General features: G+C 47.0%; 1 protein-coding gene across 12 annotated transcripts in view; it reads left to right on the top strand.

Moving 5' to 3' along the window:
• The window catches only part of PPP2R5C (protein phosphatase 2 regulatory subunit B'gamma), a 119376-nt gene that overhangs the window by 74413 nt on the left and 25767 nt on the right, over positions 1-19196 (top strand). For 11 of the 12 annotated variants that reach the window (XM_027568708.2, XM_027568709.2, XM_027568707.2 and 8 more), the window contains 3 exons: positions 13863-13973; positions 15021-15113; positions 15200-15330. In XM_027568708.2, the coding sequence (XP_027424509.1) occupies positions 13863-13973; positions 15021-15113; positions 15200-15330 (335 nt within the window). The remainder of the gene's footprint in view (positions 1-13862; positions 13974-15020; positions 15114-15199; positions 15331-19196) is intronic. The other variant, XM_027568711.2, reaches the window with a different exon arrangement.

The following is a 19196-nucleotide window of genomic DNA, read 5'->3' as shown; positions in this document are numbered from 1 at the left end:
TCCCTCAAAAAACCCTCCTGTTGCAAAGTGTGTACTTGAAGAATGAAAATCTTTGTAATGTGTCCAGTGTTATAGCGGTAACAGTGAGGGAAATTGGTACCTTCTGGGTCCAGTCACAGTGTTCTGTGTGTGTGAACTCATTTAACTCCCACGAGTACCCTATGGCCAGATATGTTAGAGTTCTCACTTGTATTTATTTCCTTACCCTCTTTAATGTAATAGTGCCGATTATAATTTAAAAGTAAACATGTTGTCCATACATTTGCAGGAAAATTCTAATGATGGGGCAGAGTTAAAATAGTGGTGGGACCAAGCTGGCATCGGGACAGGCCGCCCTGATTGGCCGGCATCCTCCGCTGTCGATGCCAGTGTCAGGATGGGCTGCCCTGATTGGCCAGCAGCCTCCACTGTCAATGCCAGTGTAAGGACAGGCCGCCCTGACTGGCCAGCATCCTCTGCTGTCGATGCCAGTGTCAGGACAGGCCGCCCTGATTGGCCAGCAGCCTCTGCTGTCGATGCCAGTGTCAGGACAGGCCACCCTGATTGGTCAGCAGCCTCCACTGTCGATGCCAGTGTTGGGACGGGCCACCCCGATTGGCTGATGGCCTCTGTCATCCCGCGGTCAGTTCATTGTTGGTTTCGTTCAGCCCCCAAATCTCAGTCCTCTGCTGTCTTCTACTTTGCAGCCTGTTTCCAGGCCCTCTGCAGGATCCCATTTCGAACTCATACTGTTTGACCCTGAACTCGTTTTCTGTTGAGATTTTTTTGGAATTTTTGGTGTTTTATCCACCTTTGAAATTAGTACTCTTTGGTTATAAGGGAGTCCTTGTTGCTTGAAGTAAAATTTTATATCCTGATTTTCGTTGAACTTCTTAAGTTACTGATTTTTCCCCCAAAGCTATATATTTCAGAATTGACTAATCTCATGAGCTAAAATATGTTTATTTCTCACTTTCATATGTTGCTTTGGGAAAAGAATTTGAAAGTAATGATCCTTTTTGTAGTTTTCACAATCTGTTGTGTCAGAAGTTGAGATCAACTTGATTATTTTAACTTGTTAACTCAGAGTTGAAAATTTACCAGCATGTGGCCAGCCCAAGGCTGCAAGGGCCACGTGGGTCCCCACCCCAGACTCCGCTTGATGAGTGTCCTGACTTTTTTCCTGTTCAGACTAGGAAAAATGGGAGAGTCTCTTTTTTTCATTCCTTAATTTCAAATCTCATTTACTTTGGAAGGTTTCCCAAATGCCAGACTCTCAAAGAACAATCTAATATTTCTCCTAATACCTTCATAATTTTGTTGTTCATAATCCTCCTGGAACTTTGTTTTTTTTTTTATGGTACAGATGGAGGGATATAACTTTATTTTCTTGTAAGGTAATTAAAAAATCACTCATCTCTACATCATGTATTCCCTCATCCCCGTTAATTTTTTTAAAAGATTTTATTTACTTGTTAGAGAGAGAGCACGAAGAGTTGGGGGCAGAGGGCGCGGGGCTCGATCCCAGGACCCTGGGATCATGGCCTGAGCCAAAGGCAGCCATTTAACTGACTGAGCCACCCAGAAGCCCCTTCCCCACTCATTTTAAATGCTTCTTTATTGCATATTAAATTTATTTTATCTTTAAATTAAATCCATTTATTAATATATTTTAATTTATAAGCACATCAATTTGTTATATTTTAAATCACATGGTTGGAAGGTTTTTCCATTTTTAAGGAGGGAAGAGGGGAGAGTCTGCAGAGCATGAGGCTATGGTTGGCCTGGTTTGGGTCAGATGCCATCCCTGAACTGGAGCCCCGCCCTCCCGCTCAGGTCCTGGTCCCTTGCGTTCACATAGCAGGTGCATATTACCAGAACTACCCAGGATACTTAAAGCCCTGGAACTCTTTTTTAGATTAACTAGTCGTTAAGTTGTCTCCCTATTACAGTCGTGTCCTTACTGGGTTCTCTTTCTGCTGTCTTCGCTTTGTGCCTATCCCCAAAAGTTCAAGTTGGTCTCTGGAGTATTGGACAGTGGGCCCTCTAAAACACTTACAGACCCTTACTGAGCATCCACTGTGGGCCAGGAACTTTTTTAGGGGAGGAAATAGAGTAGTGGACAGTATTCCTGCCCTCCCAAAGCTTTCCTTTTCATGGGGACAGGCATAAAGAAGAAGGAGTATGGTGAGAATGATAGTTGGCAGTGGTTTCTGTCCCTGTCAGAGGTAGAGAGTGGGTGCAGAACTTGAGTGGCCCAGAGAAGGCCTCCACCCCAAGCAGTGCCTGGACCCCGTGTGGCAGGTGGAAGAAATGGGGACCACTTCGCGGTTCCATTCGGATGCCCCGTGCTTTGCTGACCCCGGAGGCAGCCCTTAGCCAGCTTCCGTGAGCATTGCCGTGTGTGTGTGTGTGTGTGTGTGTGTGTGTGTGTGTGTGTGTGTGTGTGTGTGTGTGTGTGTGTGTGTGTGTGTGTGTGTGTGTGTGTGTGTGTGTGTGTGTGTGTGTGTGTGTGTGTGTGTGTGTGTGTGTGTGTGTGTGTTCAGGGTGTTTTTAAAGACATTCATTTCCGCTTACTTTGAAGAATCCGAAGCCCTCTAGATGTTATTATGCTACTTCTTTTAAATACATTGCCTGTTAGACTGGACTGCTATATGGTTTTTCTTAACAAATGTTTTAAGAGATAATTCATATACCATGCATTTCACCCATTTAAAATATATAATTCCATGGTATTTAGTATATTCCGAGTATTGTACAGTTGTCATCACATCTTTTTTTTTTTAGAACACTTTCATCCCCCTAAAAAGCCCCATACCCGTTAACGGTCCCTGCCATTGCTCTCTAACCTGTGACCCCCAGCCTCTGGCAATCACTCACTTACTGCCTTACTGTCTCTGTAGAAGTGCCAAACCTGGACATGTCGCATAACTGGAATGATAGGATATGTGGTCTTCTTTCACTCAGCATAATGCTTTCAAGGTTCATCCATATTGTAGCCTGTGGCACTGGTTCATTTTATTGCTACATAATATTTCCTTATATGGATACGTACCACGTGTTTGTTTATCCATTCATCGTCGATGGGCATCTGGGTCACTTCAGCTACGTGGCAGTTAGGAGTAATGCCGCTGTGAGCACTCGTGTGCAGGCTGCCACGGGCACGCTTGTATTCCTTTCTCTTGAGTATTTACCTCGGAGTAGGGCTGCTGCATCCCATATTAACCGTGTGTGTCTAAGGTTTTGAAGAACGGCCAGACTGTTTTTCTGTAGGGGCTGCACCCTTAGGTGCGCCCACCCACAGGGCCTGAGTCCAGTTTGTGCACCTTGTCAACACTTGCCGTTGTCTGTTTTCTGGATGCAGCCACCCTGGGGTGGGGGGCGAAGCGGGATCTCGCTATACCTTTGGTTTGCATTTCCCCAGGGACCGATGATGGTGAGCATCTTGTTCACGTGTGCATAGCCTTCGGTCCTAGAGTGTAAGAGAATGTTACAGATCAGCCAGCCCATTTGTTTTCAGATTAAAAAACAACTTCGAAGAGATGAGACTGAAAATGATCGCTAGCCACGGGGGAGCCCCAGGCATGGAGAGTCGCAGGCCGAAATCACATGAACTCCATTATCTCTTCATTTCAGTCATATTTTAAATATAATCAGCCATCTGTTTGTTTGTTTCAATTCAAGTCTCTAGTTAATCTGCTTTTCAGGCCTTGGCATTTTTCTTAGAGTCAACACACCGATAGCAAAACCACTGTTTCTGCAGACACCATGTTGACGTGTCGTCACCCTCAGCCAGCCTGGTTATTCAAACAAACGTTAGTGAGCGTCTTCTCAAAACATAAAATGAGAAGCCCACTTAAAGGGAAACAGCTGACGGTGTTTGTTGTCAGTGACAAAGTTTGAGTTTTGGGGCCAGAAATGAATTTTGGAAAGTTCATGTCCATGAGCTTCCAGGGGCCGCAGGCTCTCCTGCTGAGGTCAGTGGTGGTAGGAACCAGCGGACGAAATGAATCCCCACCAGAAGGTCTGCCTAGTCCAGGGAACCAGTGTTTTCCACATGTGCAATAAATGATGTTCCATAATCATTCGTGGGCCAGAGACCCATTCAAAGTGCAAGACACAGCATTGGATCTTGGTGCAGAGACCCCTCCTTGATAAGGAGCACCACCGTTTGCAGTACCACAGAAGCCCACGGTTATCCAAAAGGGCTGTTGAATACTCCTCCCTTCTCCCAACTGCAAACTGTAAGACACATTTTCTTCCTGTACTTCAACCAAACCAACATTCAGAATGTAGGAGCAGACATGAGAATCCAGTTCTTTTCTATTAAGCCAGACAGTAAAGAGATTAGCAAAAATGGAAAAAATGCCACTCTTCCTAAATTGTTGTTTGTTTTGGGAAATGCGGTTGACCTCTGAACGACACAGGTTTGAACCGGGAAGGTCCAGCTATACATGGATTTTTTTTTTTTAAGATTATTTATTTATTTGACAGTGAGATGGAGAGCACAAGTAGGCAGAGCGTCAGGCAGAGGGAGAGGGAGAAGCAGACTCCCCGCCGAGCAGGGAGCCCGATGCGGGGCTCGATCCCAGGACCCTGGGATCATGACCTGAGCCGAAGGCAGATGCTTAACCAACTGAGCCACCTGGGTGCCCCAGATTTTTTTTATATATAAATACAGTACTGTACCATAAATGTATTTTCTCCTCCTTAAGATTTTCTTAGCATTTTCTTTTCTCTAGATTACCTTATTGTAAGAACGCAGCATATGCCACGTATAGCCCACAAAATGCATACTAATATTTATGTTATCAGTAAGGCTTCCGGTCACCAGTAGGCCTAATTAGTAGTTAAGTCTTCGGGAAGTCAGGAGTTACGTGCAGTGGGTTGACACCTCTAACCTGTGTGTTGTTCAGGAGAGTCACCTGTATTCTATGTGATGTGAGATTTTGTGAAATAACTAACATTAATTGTTATGAAAAACCATTTTATATTTATATATAATATATAGTATATATTTATATCAATATAAATGTGTATTTATATTGAGACAGTGGGCTTGTTATTTTTTAACAGATTCCTGGGGGGGGCAGTTCTGGTTTAATTTCTAATACAGTCAACATCAACAGAAATTACTCCTAAACGAAAGCTCTTTGGGGTCCTCAGTAATTTTTAGGAGTTTTGAAGGGGTTCCGAGACCAAAGAGTTTGAGAACCACTCTTCCAGAAGGGCACTGCTCAGGGGCCGCAGCATGAGCACCACCTGGGTGCCTGTTAGAAATGCCACTTCTCGGCCCTGTTCCCACGCGTTCCCCAGGTCATTCTTCAGCATACCAGAAGTTTCAGAATAACTTCTGAATAGCCTTCCTGCACTGCCCACTGAGCCCCAGTGACAACTCTGACCTCCCCTAGGCTGTAAATCACAGAAGAGAAAGACTGGTGTTGCTTTCCCATTTCTTCTTCTGAGTATGGCTGGTGCTTTTTGTAAGCTCGGTAGATGCTCATTCAGCGTAGAGCTTTCTGCAAAGACGAAAGCATTAAAACTAGACTTAGTGGTAATGCCACCTGCAGATCAGAGAAGGTTAGATTGGAGGCAGGATGAGCTGGGAGGCTCCAGGCACTTTGCATCAAACGGACCGCTCTAGAATGGCCCACATCTGCTGTTTCGGGTGAGGACCGTGAATGAGACACACTGTCTTCCCTGACACCATCACCCTTACTCACCCAGGAGACTACGTATATTCCAGAGGAGTATAATGCAAGCTGTTAATAGCAGCCACTTTTGGATGCTGTGGTGACGCAGATTTTTCCATTTTACCATATTTTTGTAATTTTTACAACTTTTAATAATGATGACATACCACATTGTCATCATGAAAAATCAATAAATATGTTTTCTTCAAACACCACCGCTACCAAGCCTTGTATATGTAGTGAAAAGTAATGCTGTTCTTACCAGGACGCATGCTGGGTTTCCAGGGAAGACGAGTCCATCCCGTCATTTTCATCTGTACTGCTTGTAAATGACCAGATAGTGCCTTACAAGTTTGTACTTTTATGCTTAGGGTTCAAGTCAGCATTTTCTATTAATGGCAAAGCAATGTTTCTTGGGTCCTTGGGAGAGGTGTCCTGCCCACAGCCCCAGGGTAATTGTCTTGTGCTCACTTCAGGGTTGACGTTGGATGCGCTCCTTCGTCTATTTTTACATCTGATATTTACAGTGTGTTCTGGAAAGCACTGCTTGCTGTAAGGGTGAAGATATTTTGGAAATGGGAGAGGAAAGCATGTAGTGAATAAAGGAGATAGTATATTAACCAGTAAAGCTTCAAATAGTGTACAGATTTCTCTCAAGTGAGGATTTAAATTGTGCATTCCCCTTTTGTGCTTCATTGTTTTTGTTTAGCCGAAGTCATTGACACATGGGTTAGAGACGCACATCAGCAAAGAGCTAGAGGAAGATGAAAACATACGGTGCTTTTTGAAACCCAGAGAATGATTTTTCTACTTTAAATATCAGTAAGCCATTTCTTGGAGATTTGTTCTTATTATCTTGGGAGAATTTGCCTTTGTTTTGTTTGATGCTTTTAAATTATAGAAGAAAGGCATGTTGTTTTCTAATAAGTGAAATAAATATAAAAGCGTAGGAAGTAAAAGTTAATTTTTCTCCTTCCTCCACCCCTCCCCAATTCTGCCTATGCCCATCCCCACTTGCAGCCAACTGATTTATATGTACTATTTTTTCAAAAGGCTTCTAAGAGTTTTTGGGGGGGGGTGGCGAATATGTTCATTATCTTGCTTGTGTGATGATTTCACAGATGTTTGCATATCATACACATATCAGATTGTACACTTTAAACACCTACACTCTAAACACACAGTAATGGTATGTCAGTTACACCTCAGCAAAGCCAGGGTTTTTTAAGCTCCGAAGTGGAAGGGTTTGTCTTTTGATCTAGGGGCACAGTGGAGAAATTACTGAGATGCTAAGGGCATTGTGAACCGATGTTTGGGAACTTATGGCCAAGAAGTGCCCTTTCATAGCATGTTTTAAAATTAAATCTTAATTTACATACAGCAGAATTCACTCTTTTTAGTGAACAGTTCTCTGAGGTTTGACAAATACGTAGAATCATGGACTCACCACCACAATCAAAATAGAGAACAGTTTTGTTACCCTCCAAAAAGACTGCTTTTGCTACCCCCTGTAGTCAAGGCTTCTCCTCCTACCCCATTGTTCCCGGCCACCACTGACCTGTCCGCAGCTCTACCATGTGGTCCTTTCCAGAGGGTCATGTCAATGGGCTCCCACGGTATGTAGCCTTTTGAGCCCAGCTTCCTTTGTTCTTCACGGTGGGTTTGAGATCCGCCCCAGCGGTCTGTCCCTGTGAACCACCCGCTAGTCCCTGACGACATTGACATTTCCCAGTTCACCCGTTCCCCACTGGAGGGGTATTTGGGTGGGTTCCCATCGGGGCCAATAAAACTACTGTAAATCTTCATGTGCAAGTTTTGGACATAGGTTTTCATTTACCTTGGGGAAATAGGCAGGACTCCTGGGTCACGTCATAAACCGCTTTCTAAACCGCTTTCTGAAGCAGCTGTGCCATTTTTGCACCCCCACCAGCAGGGTATGATGTGCCCTTGCCAGTAGTTGGGGTCGTCAGCTCTTTTATCTCGGTTTGGCTTTCTTTCTTTTAAAGATTTTATTTTGGGGGTGCCTGCGTGGCGCAGTCGGTTGAGCGTCCAACTCTTGGTTTCAGTTCAGGTCATGAGATCAAACCCGGCTTTAGACTCTGTGCTCAGCGCTGAGTCTGGTTAAGACTCTCTTTCCCTCTCCCTCTGCCCCTCCCCCTTCTTCTCTCTCTCGCTCTCAAATAAATAAATAAATCTTTTTTTAAAAAAAAAAAAAAAGATTTTATTTTTAACTACTCTCTATACCCAGCATGGGGCTCGAACCCACAACCCTGGGATCAAGAGTCTCATGTTCCACTGACTGAGCCAGCCAAGTGCCTCTCTCATTTTGGCTTTAATTTGCATTTCCCTAATGACTAATGATGCTGAGCTCTTTTTCCTTTGCTTGTCATTTGTAGGTCTTCCTTGGTGATGTGTCTATTCAAATCATTTGCCCATGTTTTCATTGGGTGTTTTGTTTTCTCATAATTGAGCTTGAGACTCCTTTACATGTTCTAGATACAAACCTTTGCCAGTTATGTGATTTGCAAATGTTTTCTCTCAGTCTGCGGCTTGTCTTTTTATTTTGAGAGTGTCTTTTACAGAGTTTTAGTGCAGGTGAAGTCTAACTTAATGATTTGTTTTTGTGGACCATGTTTTTTTTGGTGTCATACTGAGAAGTCTTTGCCTAACCTGAGCTCACAAAGATTTTTCTCCTAAGAGTTTATGGTTTTATAGTTTTACATTTCACATTTAGGTCTGTGATTCATTTTGGCTGAGGTTCATTTTTTGGCATATGGATGTCCAAGTATTCCATTTGTTGAAAAGACTGATCATTCTTTGAAGTGCTTTTGCACCTTTGTCAAAATTATTTGACCATATTTGTGAGTCTTTTTCTAGACTCCGTTCTGTTCCATCGATTAGGGATCTGCTTGCCAATACCATATGGTCTTCATTCCTATCACTTCATAGCAAATTCTGAGGTCAAGTAGTGTGAATGCTTTGATCTTGTTTTTCTTTCTCAAAGTTGTTTGACTATCTAGTTATTGTACTTTTCCATATAAATTTTAGAATCAGTTTGTTATCTACAAAATATCCTTCGGATTGGAATTGCATTACTGTGTAGATTTGGGGAGAGCTGATACCTTAACCGTGCTGAACCTTTTAGTCCATGAATGTAGTATGTCTTGAACATACATTAACATGTATGTATTGTGGCTTTCAGCATTCGGATCCTACATGTATTTTTTCAGGCTCATAAATATTTCATCTTTTGGTGCTCTTGTAATTAGGGCTGTTCATTTTCTCTTTTCTGATTGTTTATTGTCTCATTTTTCTCGTGGTTCTGTCAAGTTTTACATCGTGTTATTCAGTGCATAAATAGTAGTGTTTGTTAGTTGACACCTTTATCATTATAGAGTGGCCATCTTTATCCCTGGTGGTCTTTGCTCCAAAAACTACTTTGTCTGATGTTCATATGGACACTTCCAGCTCTCTCTTGACTAGTGTGAGCCTGGTATGTCTTTTTCCTTCCTTTTACTTTTGACCAATTTGTATCCTTGTATTTAAAGGGGGCTTGTTGCAGACAGCATGGAGTGTTACTTTTCTCTTCAGTCAGAAGGTCTCTGCTTTTTGACTGATGAGGGTGTGCAAACCACTTACTTTCAATGTGAGTATTGGTGTTGTTTCATTGAAGTCGGCTGTCCTTCTGTGTGCGTGCATTCCCCAGGACGACACCTGGACTCTTCTGTGAAAGCAGGCTTGAACCAACCTCATAAATGAGGAAAGGCCCAGATTTTCTCCTACGATTGCCACTAGGATTTTTACTATTCCCCTAAATTTTATATTACATTTATTGAGTTCATCAAAAATCCAGTTAGAATTATGTTTAAGATTGCATTCAGTGTGCAGATTGCTTTGCGGCAAAGTTACCTTTGTAATAAGCTGTCACCCCACACTGGGGCCCGAAGTTTCCTCTGTTCATTCAGATACTCTAACATGCCCTTTATTAGGGTTTTTTTGCTCTCTCCACTGGGGCCTTGTAGCTGGGCGTCGAGTTCCCAGGCCCTCGGTCACTTCTGGAACTATGTTCTTGGGCCCCTCCCACTAATTCTGTTCCCTAATTACGTTGCTGTTGTTAGTTTTGTATTTTTGGCTTTTGTATCCTAGCCCAGCTGCGATGATGGTCTGTTCTGCTGCCTCTGTTGGTTTCTCTAGATACGCTGTAACATTTACAAATACAGTTTTCTATTAAAAAATAGCAGTAATGTCGATGGGCTCCCTCCCCACTTCCCCCCAGCCCACCTGCCCCCAGAATGTATTTCATGACTCTCAGAACCTAGTGTTCCTGTTTGTGGGAGGATGAGCATCTGGAAGAACTGAGATTCGGCCTTTAGCAGACTCACCTCTATAAGTCCTGTTCGTGTGCATAAAACAGAATATACATGAAGTAATGGAATAACCTTTGTGTTTAGAAGGAAGAACTGAATAATCAACCTTCCTTGACCCATTGTCTCTGAAATTAGATTATTGGTGTTCTTTGGAGCATCTCTTCATTATCTTAAACCTCTGTATATTCTGCCATACTGCAGTTATGTCTTGGCACGAATGTTTTATTACTTCACCCACTGGTCATGAATATCACAGATACAGAAAGGCTTCATGATATTGCTGAATCGCAGGAATTTCCCACAAGGTTGCCTCTCAAACCAGCGTGGTTTGCATCTAATTCAGTAAATTTAGCACTCTGGAGAAGAGCATCTGCAGGGCTGATTTTAAGTACTGAAAGTAGGAGTGTCAAGAAAGCTGTGAAAGCAGGTGCTTCCTAATATTACAGAGTCCATCCACACCCCACCCGGCCGACGCGCACATGACCTACGTGCACACCCGCGTGCATGGGAACCGCACGTGTGCGCCCCTGTCCCACTTCACGCGGGCCCAGTGCAGAGAGAAGATTCACCCTCTTCCTACACGTGAGAAAACCAAAGCGTGGGCAGATTTTTCAGGGCACAGTCCCTGCTTCTGGGTAGAAGAGGGCCGGGAGGCTGTCCCCACCAGGCCCTGCTGCCCTTTCTTTGTGGCCTGATCCTGGCTGGGTCCACACCTCTGGGTGCACTCTCACTCAGTTGAGCTGAGAGGTTAAAATGAATCCATCTGGTCCACATCCGACCTACAGTACAAACAAGATTCCCTTCCATTTCTGTGGCATGAGGATGACGAAGACCAGCCTTCTGTGGTGCTCAGACTAAACTCCACGTGTCTAGACAGCTTGGTCCTCCCTCCTAACACCCAGATGTCAGCACCACGGTGCTCAGCTCGCTTGACCCTGAAGCTTTTGTGCTCATAATTACTGAAACCCAAGAATAATTTGAGGTGGCAAACCGTGTGCCTTCTGTTCTTTTCTTCCAAATGTTAGTTTTATACATTTAGTCTTTTCTAGAGCCAAGCATCGAATGAATGCAACTGCAACATGATGTGGTAGGAAAGGTGGGTAGAAGTTACAGTGTGAGTTTTTTTTTTTTTTTTTGTCTTGTGAAAGAAATAACTTTGTATCAATGAGAGTTGGCCAGTAGTAAAACTTCCTGGATCTGGGCTGGTCGTCCTTAGTCCTTTGAGGATACTGAAGCGGTAAAAGCAAGGTGGTCTACCACCCCTGCAGACTCCCGACTCCACATCTGGGATTCGGGCCATAGGTGACCAGACACCCCACACTGGGCTTCAACTTGAAACTTCAACTTCACTACTGGTAGACTCTAACCAGTTTACTAAGAATCTTAACTAAGCAGGTGTGTCAGAGTTCTACCAGAGGAACAACTGGTAAGAGAGAGAGAAACAGACAGAGCCCACGATCGATTTTTGGCCACCCCCACAGGGGGATTTTTTCCTTCCTCAGGAAAAACCACAGTTCTGCTCTTCCGACTTTGCTGCTGAGTAGCTGAGTCCCACCCACGTCCTCAGGGGGCATCTCCTGTGCGTAAAGTCAGCTGACAGCCGATGTCGACCACGGCTGCAGATGCCTCTAAGAGTGCGGCTCCCGTTAGTGTCTGAAACCGGAGTGCTCTCAGACGAGCCACGATCGGCCCAGTCTTGCTTTCCTGCCCCTGGTTAGTCTCTCTGGGGACAGCTGCCCCACCGGTGTAACGCTTCAGTCCCCGCGGGCAGCCTGGCCAGTGAGGGACCTGCGGGGGGGGGGGGGGGGGGGCCTGGCCTAGAGCAGAGCAGGAGGGCAGCCGCCACCCACGTGCTTGCTCCCTTCCTGCGTGGGACCCAGATACCACGGGCTGCTCATGCGAGTCTCCAAGAGAGGCAGGCCTAGCGTGTGTCCACAGAAGCCTCCGCCACCCAAGGAAGCCATGTGGGCTCTGCCCTCCCACGCTGGGCCTGCAGCTCTCCTGCGCCTCACTCTCTTCAAGGCACCTGCAGTCCCTGGGTGACTGTCCTGGAGCCCCCAGCGGTTTGGGGCTCAGCCTCAGACTCCATCTGACCCCACTCTCCGCATTTTCCCAGCCTGGGAAGGAAGGGGTGAAGGCCCGCAGTGACAGGGCTGGTCTGTTGCCCCTCGGCAAGCCCCGGGGGCGGGGGGGGCACCTGAGTGTGGCCTTTTCTTGGTGTGAGAGATCTTGCTGTCTGCTTGCTCTCTTCTGTGGGCTTGGGGATCGGGGTGCCAGGAGAGCCCCTCCCCTGGGGGCCGGTGACAGGACGTGCCCCGTGCACCTGGCAGCACCTGTCACAGCCTCTGTCTGTAACTTGGGAGGCCTCCTCCAGGACCCTGTTCACAGGTTCCAAACCTTTTTTACTTTCTACTTAGGTTTTAGGAGTATTATCTTATTTTTACTAAAGGATTTTTTTGTTTCTGGATTTCCAACCATTTTTTTGTTCCTTCTGTTCCTGTACTATCTCAGCGCCGTTGCTATGATTCCTTGCACCCGCGCCTCCTCTCAGACAACAAATGTTTGAGGCTCAGGGCTTTTATAGCTGACGGCTTGAAGTGGGGGCATGTTCCTTCACGGAACACAATGGTAGGGCTCAGAGTTCAGTGTCAGTAACAGTAAAGACGAGAAGAAACACAGCGGATGACCTTGAGTTTTAGCTCTGTCTCTGTGAGACTGGACACCTGAGCATCAGGTTTGCCCTTGACTGTCCACAGATACCTCCCGCCCGTTGTCATGGAGCCGGGTCTTACCTTGTGCGGCCGGTGTTTGGATTGTGTGCTGTGGGGGGTGGAGGGACAGAGGCCTTGCTGTGGTCATGTGAGTGCCCGTCACCGGAGCCCAGTCCTGTAACCCACGTATGGCAGGCTCACAGCTTCTGTAAGGTAACTTATCATATTCATAAAAGAAGAAGAAGTTATAAGTTGATATAGAAAAACAACATTTATATCACAAATTTATCTGTGTATGTTGTGCTTGCACCATATGGGCATTAAAGTGTACTTGTGCTCCAGAGAACTCTAGATTTTATGTAGAAGCATCTGTAAAACACTTGACTTTTATGAAGTTGGAAATAAACAGAGCCTGGGGTGGAAGTCTGTGGTGAAGGACAATGTAAAGAAAAACAGGTAGCAAATTCATTCACACTCCAGAGAAACCTCTTCCTAAGTCATTTCTTCCTGAGTCCAGACAGACCAAGACTGTGACTGTCCAGCCCCGGGCGCACAGCCTGCTGCCCTCTGATGGTTCTCTCGGTGCCGATCGCAGGCCCCTCTGGGGCAGGAGGTCAGGTCCTCAGTCTCTGCTGCTGCCTGCGTAGAGGTCAGGTCCTCAGTCTGCTGCTGCCTGCGTAGAGGTCAGGTCCTCAGTCTGCTGCTGCCTGCGTAATCTCACGTAATCTCATCCTTTACTTCCCAGCACCACACCCGCCTCCTTGCTTGGTGCTTACTGTGCACGGTGGGGACCGTGGGCTCACTGCTGCCCACCAGCACTGGTTGAGGCTGGTTGTCCGTGAGTCTGGCAGCTCAGAGTCAAGCAGGCATCTCAGCGGCCATCCGACCGCGGCCAGGTCTCCTTCTGCACTTTTGACTCAAGATCTCGTTAGGGATCCACACTGCTTCTGAAAAAGAATAAGGGCAAGCCCCATCACCACTAGAAGCAGCTACCATTAGAATTAAAATGTTTTCTGTAACTCTTTTTAATGTTTTCTGTAAATGTTTTTTTAAATGTTTTCTGTAAATACCTTGAATGTCTTGGTTATAACTCGAGAATATGTGGATTTTAGTTTGCAGTTAACATGTTTCGAACATTACCACCTTCCTCCAATCCTACGGGAGCAGAATTTGACCCCGAGGAAGACGAGCCCACGTTAGAAGCAGCCTGGCCTCATCTACAGGTACTGAACTCTGGGAGTGTCTCGGAAACGGGCGCAAATTAAGTGTGTGTGTTCACGGGGTTTGTCTCTAAAGCAAGTGCGCTGGTCGATAGGGCCTCACTCCGGCTGATTACAAATGGACCTCTGACCTTGCAAACCGGTGCATACAAGAAAGGTATTTTAGCAGAAGTGATAACATTGAATGGTTTTTCTGTCTGTTTGGACCCTTGACACAAACTACGAAGATACAGAATTGTCAATATGTTTGTAATGGAAGTAACCTCTTCGTTGATAGCCATTAGATCGAGGCCTTTTGCAGATAGATGCTCCCCCTGTTTTCAGGACGTAGATTTAACGCACCCCAAAGCTCACCTCCTGACTCACAGATTTGTAAGGCAAAAAGGTGATCATAGATCAAGCTGGACGCCTGAGAAGACACTGAGCCCAGTGTGAGCAGAGTGTGGGCAAGCCACGCGCCTCACCGGGGCCTGGGTCATCTGCAGGAGGGGAGATGGAGAGGTGGAAGCCGGGAACAAGCAATATGGGGAAGAGATCACAAAAGGGCACTGTCCTGGGGGCAGGACATGACCCCCAGGCATGTGGGATTGCTGTGTAACCATGACAGCCTGCGGTCCGCTCGTGAAAGGGAGGAGCGTCCCAACCCCGGGTGACTGCATCCGTGACCCGCTCACCGAGCCGTCCCAGCTTCCTATCCCCCGGCTCTGCCAGGACATGTGCTCGCGGCAGGCTGCAGGTCCCACCCTGCTTGGGGCTGCTGTGCACTGGGATCTCCCAGCAGCGTCAGCTAAGCGTAGTGACACCCGCCGTGGCTATCATTTTGTTTAAATGCCATTTCAGGGTACAGTCTGTGGTTCTGAGCTAAATAAAACAATTGCCAGCATCAGTTATAATTAAATGAAGCCATGGTATTTGGCATTAATTCTGTAGATACGTGGCTTTTTTTTTTTTAAAGGCTTAATATTTTCGGACAGAGATTCAACTTGTGTATCTTTAATCGCCGTCTAATAAAATACCATGTTATTTGACTCATTGTTTTTTTCCTCCTAGCTTGTTTATGAATTTTTCTTAAGATTTTTAGAGTCTCCAGATTTCCAACCTAATATAGCGAAGAAATATATTGATCAGAAGTTTGTATTGCAGGTAAGGTACAAATTAGCTGAAGCTACAAAAGCCCTAATCTACAGAGCGGGAATACTGGTTCACTAAGTGTCTTTTTCTTCTTGAAGCTTTTAGAGCTCTTTGACAGTGAAGATCCTCGAGAGAGAGATTTTCTTAAAACTACCCTTCACAGAATCTATGGAAAATTCTTAGGCTTAAGAGCTTACATCAGAAAACAGATAAATAATATATTTTATAGGTAAGTTGGTGTGTGGGTGACGTGTCTCTTTTTGCATGATGATGTTCGTGTTCACACTCAGTGCCCCCCCACCATCGTTCCCTTTGGCAGGTGACTGGGGAGTGGGCCTGCCTGCCCGTGGCGTGCTGGGCCGCAGTGGCCTCTTTCTTCCTACCCCCGCCCCTCCCTCTCTTCCTGCTCCCCTCCCTCACCCACCTCCAGCATCTCACCTCACGGCCTTCCTTTGTTTGCATTTTCACCCCGCTGTCCGGTACTCTGGGTGTGGGTCCGCCCAGAACCTGTCCAAAGCCGGCTGTCAGGCCTCCCACGTGCGCATTCCTCCATCCTCCCTGACGCATCCCAGAGAGCAGGCGGGAGTGAGGAGCAAAGCAGGGATCCTTAGCAGCTCTCACAAGCTGGAGAACTGTGCTGGAGCTCTGGAAACCCTGCCCAGCCCGGGGCAGAGGAGGGCCTGCCGGAAGCGGCAGGTGCAGGCAGGCACGGCCATCCCTAGGCCTGCGGGACCACGGAGACTAGTCGGTCTGGGGAGCTGGGTGCAGAAGGTGGCCTGTCTGGGTTTAGGTGGAGGAGGGCACAGCCCCGTGGCTCCTGAAAGAATGTTCCATGACATTCCAAGTGCAGTATTCAGCTTAACCCCGCCCTCCCCCACTCCCTTCCTCCGTGTCCTGGCCACCGCCTCTCATTGACTCTTGGAGTCTGAACACCTCGCGACCCTCCCACTGCCACCCCCATCGTTCTGCTGCCGCCTGAGTCACACAGGTAACTGGCCACACTGGGGTGGATGAGCCTAAGTCCTGGGTGTGGCCGTGTGCCAGTCTAGGCCGGCCCTCATCATTCGTGTCTCTGCTCACCTCTAGGCTCCTGCTGCACTAGCGCCTCCTGGAACATTCTTTCCACCTGCCCTTCTCCTCAACCTCGCAGGCTTCCAGACGCATCCCCCCGCCAGAAAGCCCCCCTGGCTTGGCAGACAGGTCTCCCTGCAGGGCAGGCCTTGTGCCAGAGGCTTTATCACACACCTCCAGCGTCAGCCTCGCGCCTGCCGTGTGATGACACCAAATGAACGTTGATGCATGAAAGAGTTAATGTGTCTCATTTGTCCCTGGAAAGCTTCCTGTGAGCAGTTTATTCTAAGAATTTGGGTTTCCCGGGTCAGCTTGCCTGGAGGGCCCCTGACTCCAGGCCGGCTTAAGGTAGTGACAGATCCTAGCAGTGACAGCCGCGTGTGCAGGTCCCCCTGTGAGATGAGAAAGGCGGGTTTCACACCATCCAGCTCTGTTCCCGGAGTGAGGGTGACGTGCAGGCCGTCGCCAGGAGCACCACAGAGGCTAGGCGGGTCCCTTCTTACACACCAGACCCAGCAGGGGAGAGGGGGCAGAGACAGATGCAGATCCCACCGTGGAGACCAGCAGCCTCTAGGGCTTCTGGAACCCGTCCCGCTGACTGTGATCAGAGAAGGACGTCAGGCTTCCTAGATGTCACGTTCCTACTTCATGCTTCTTGGCCTCATGCTTCCTTCTGAACAGGATCGTTATGTGGCTGAGGCACTTTTCTGTCAAAACATTTTATATGTTATTTAAACAGCAAAGAACAGGTACGATTTAAATCCTATTTTTTAGGCCTAAAAGCTCTACCTAAAATGAGGTGGTGTTGGGTTTTTTCGTTAAAATGTAGGTTTTGTTCAGATAGCAGAATCACAAATCATGCAGAACCTCAATATAATAACTAAAATATTTAAATTTTTAGAAAGTTATTGCACATGATTTAGTTTGTTCTCACTGAGTGCTCAGTGCTGGAGTGTGGCGCTCTTGTGTCTTAACGATCTTTTCTGTAACTGTCATTCACGATTGATGCGATCGAAAGCAAGCATGTTATGTGGACTCTGTCGTTGGTCTGGTCTCCGCCTTCCACACCACTGATTTCATGCAGAAAGGGAGTAAGGAGAAAAACCGTGAGAGAAGTTCGCAGCACGACCCCATCTTGTAAGAAAAGATCTCTGCAACCTGTTGGGTTCATCTCACTGAAAATGTTAACATAAAGTCCCTGTTCATGTAGTTTCTCCTTCTAATGAGCGTGTTCGAGATGTGAGCGACACAGGGATCTGCGCCGTGGACGGCCCAGCCACGGCGAGCTGGAACCTGGTCGTGGGCGGGGCAGCCCAGGGCTCCGGTTCTGTGTGCATAACAGACGGCCCTGCAGCCTAGCGGCTGGACTCACCCACAGTCAATTACGTCTCACAAATCTGTAATCGGAACTGGACTCCGCGGGCAGTTCTGCCGCGGCCCGTGGTCTGCAGGTGCCGGCCTGTGCAGGGTGGCTCAGGGCAGGACCTCAGCTGGCCTCCAGCAGGAAAGAAGCAGGAGCCGCTGGGCTTCGGCGAGGCTGGCCCGTAACTGGAGCAGACTCTTCTACCTTCGGTGCCGAGAAAAGTGACTCACAGGACGACAGATCCATGGGGAGGGAGACAGACTCCACCTCTTCTGTGAGGCTCAGGGCACAGACAGCCTACAGGGAGGAGAGGTACTGATGGTTTCCGTTTTGGAGACTGCCTCCAATAAGCAGGTTCTGGCTCAGTTTTTAGAGAGTCCTAATTCCTTTTTTGCTGGAAGAGTGAGAAACACTAGCCTACTCCACGTGCGTCTTTATGGTTTTCTTCCCATTCTGCACCTTCCTCTCCTGCTTCTCTCAGGGAAAGTAAGAAGGAGAACTATACCTGTTTTCTCTTAAATATACTTCAGATCACGTCAAAATAATTGGAAAGAAAGAATTTATCATGCTGTTTAAAGGCACCTGTACCCCAATGTTTATAGCAACAATGTCCACAATAACCAAACTGTGGAAAGAGCCCAGATGTCCATCAGCAGATGAATGGATAAAGAAGATGTGGGGTGTGTGTGTGTGTGTGTGTGTGTGTGTGTGTGTGTGTGTTTACAATGGAATACTACTCAGCCATCAAAAAATGAAATCTTGCTGTTTGCAATGACATAGATGGAACTGGAGGGTATTATGCTAAGCAAAATAAGAGAACGACAAATACCATATGATTTCACTCATGGAATTGAGTGGAATTTAAGAAACAAAACAGATGAACAAAGGAAAAATGAAATAAGATGAAAACAGAGAGAGGGACAAACCATAAGAGACTCTTAATCATAGGAAACTGAGGGTGGCTGGAGGAGTGGTGGTGGGGGGATGGGGTAACTGGGTGATGGGCACGTGATGTAATGAGCACTGGGTGTTACATGCAGCTGATGAATCACTGGATTCTACCCCTGACACCGATGCTACACTATATGTTAACTAACTTGAATTTAAATTAAAAAAAAAAAAAACTAGCCCTGACAAAAAGAAAAAAGGAGACAAAGAATTTATCAAGAAGAATATAGTGATGCTGATTTAGGAAAACAAAATGGCTTACAGCTGAAGGCAGTCCTTGTTCAAATGCGACAGCTGGAGGTCTCGGTCCCTAGCGAGGCGGAGGCCCAGAGCCGAGCCCCGAGGTCTCCGGGCGCCTTGTGCAGCCCTCCTGCCTTCCCAGCTCTCTGGGTCGTCGAGGGGAGCGGTGACTCAGGGCACGTGGCTGCACTTTATATAAAGCTCTAACTTTGCACATTGAAACTGAGAAAACAAGTGATGCACGAGATAGCCCTCAGGTTGAGTTTCGTAAATTGAAGCGCTTCTGAGTGCAGACGCACCACGGACGACAGGACTCCTGGGGGCCGGCTCCCATCTCCGGCAGGTGCAGTGAGGAGGGCGCCGGGAAGTTGGGGGCTGCATCCCTGCAGTAGGGCCGTACTGCCCACTTCTCACCACCCAGGTGCCCTGTGCCATCTGGTTAACTCCCCACCTCCCCTTTGCGCTGTGGCCAC

This window comes from Zalophus californianus, chromosome 6, assembly GCF_009762305.2.
Source record: "Zalophus californianus isolate mZalCal1 chromosome 6, mZalCal1.pri.v2, whole genome shotgun sequence".
Classification (NCBI taxonomy): Eukaryota; Metazoa; Chordata; class Mammalia; order Carnivora; family Otariidae; genus Zalophus; species Zalophus californianus.
The sequence above is the reverse complement of the archived record's forward strand: the minus strand, read 5'-3'. Positions and strand labels throughout refer to the sequence as shown.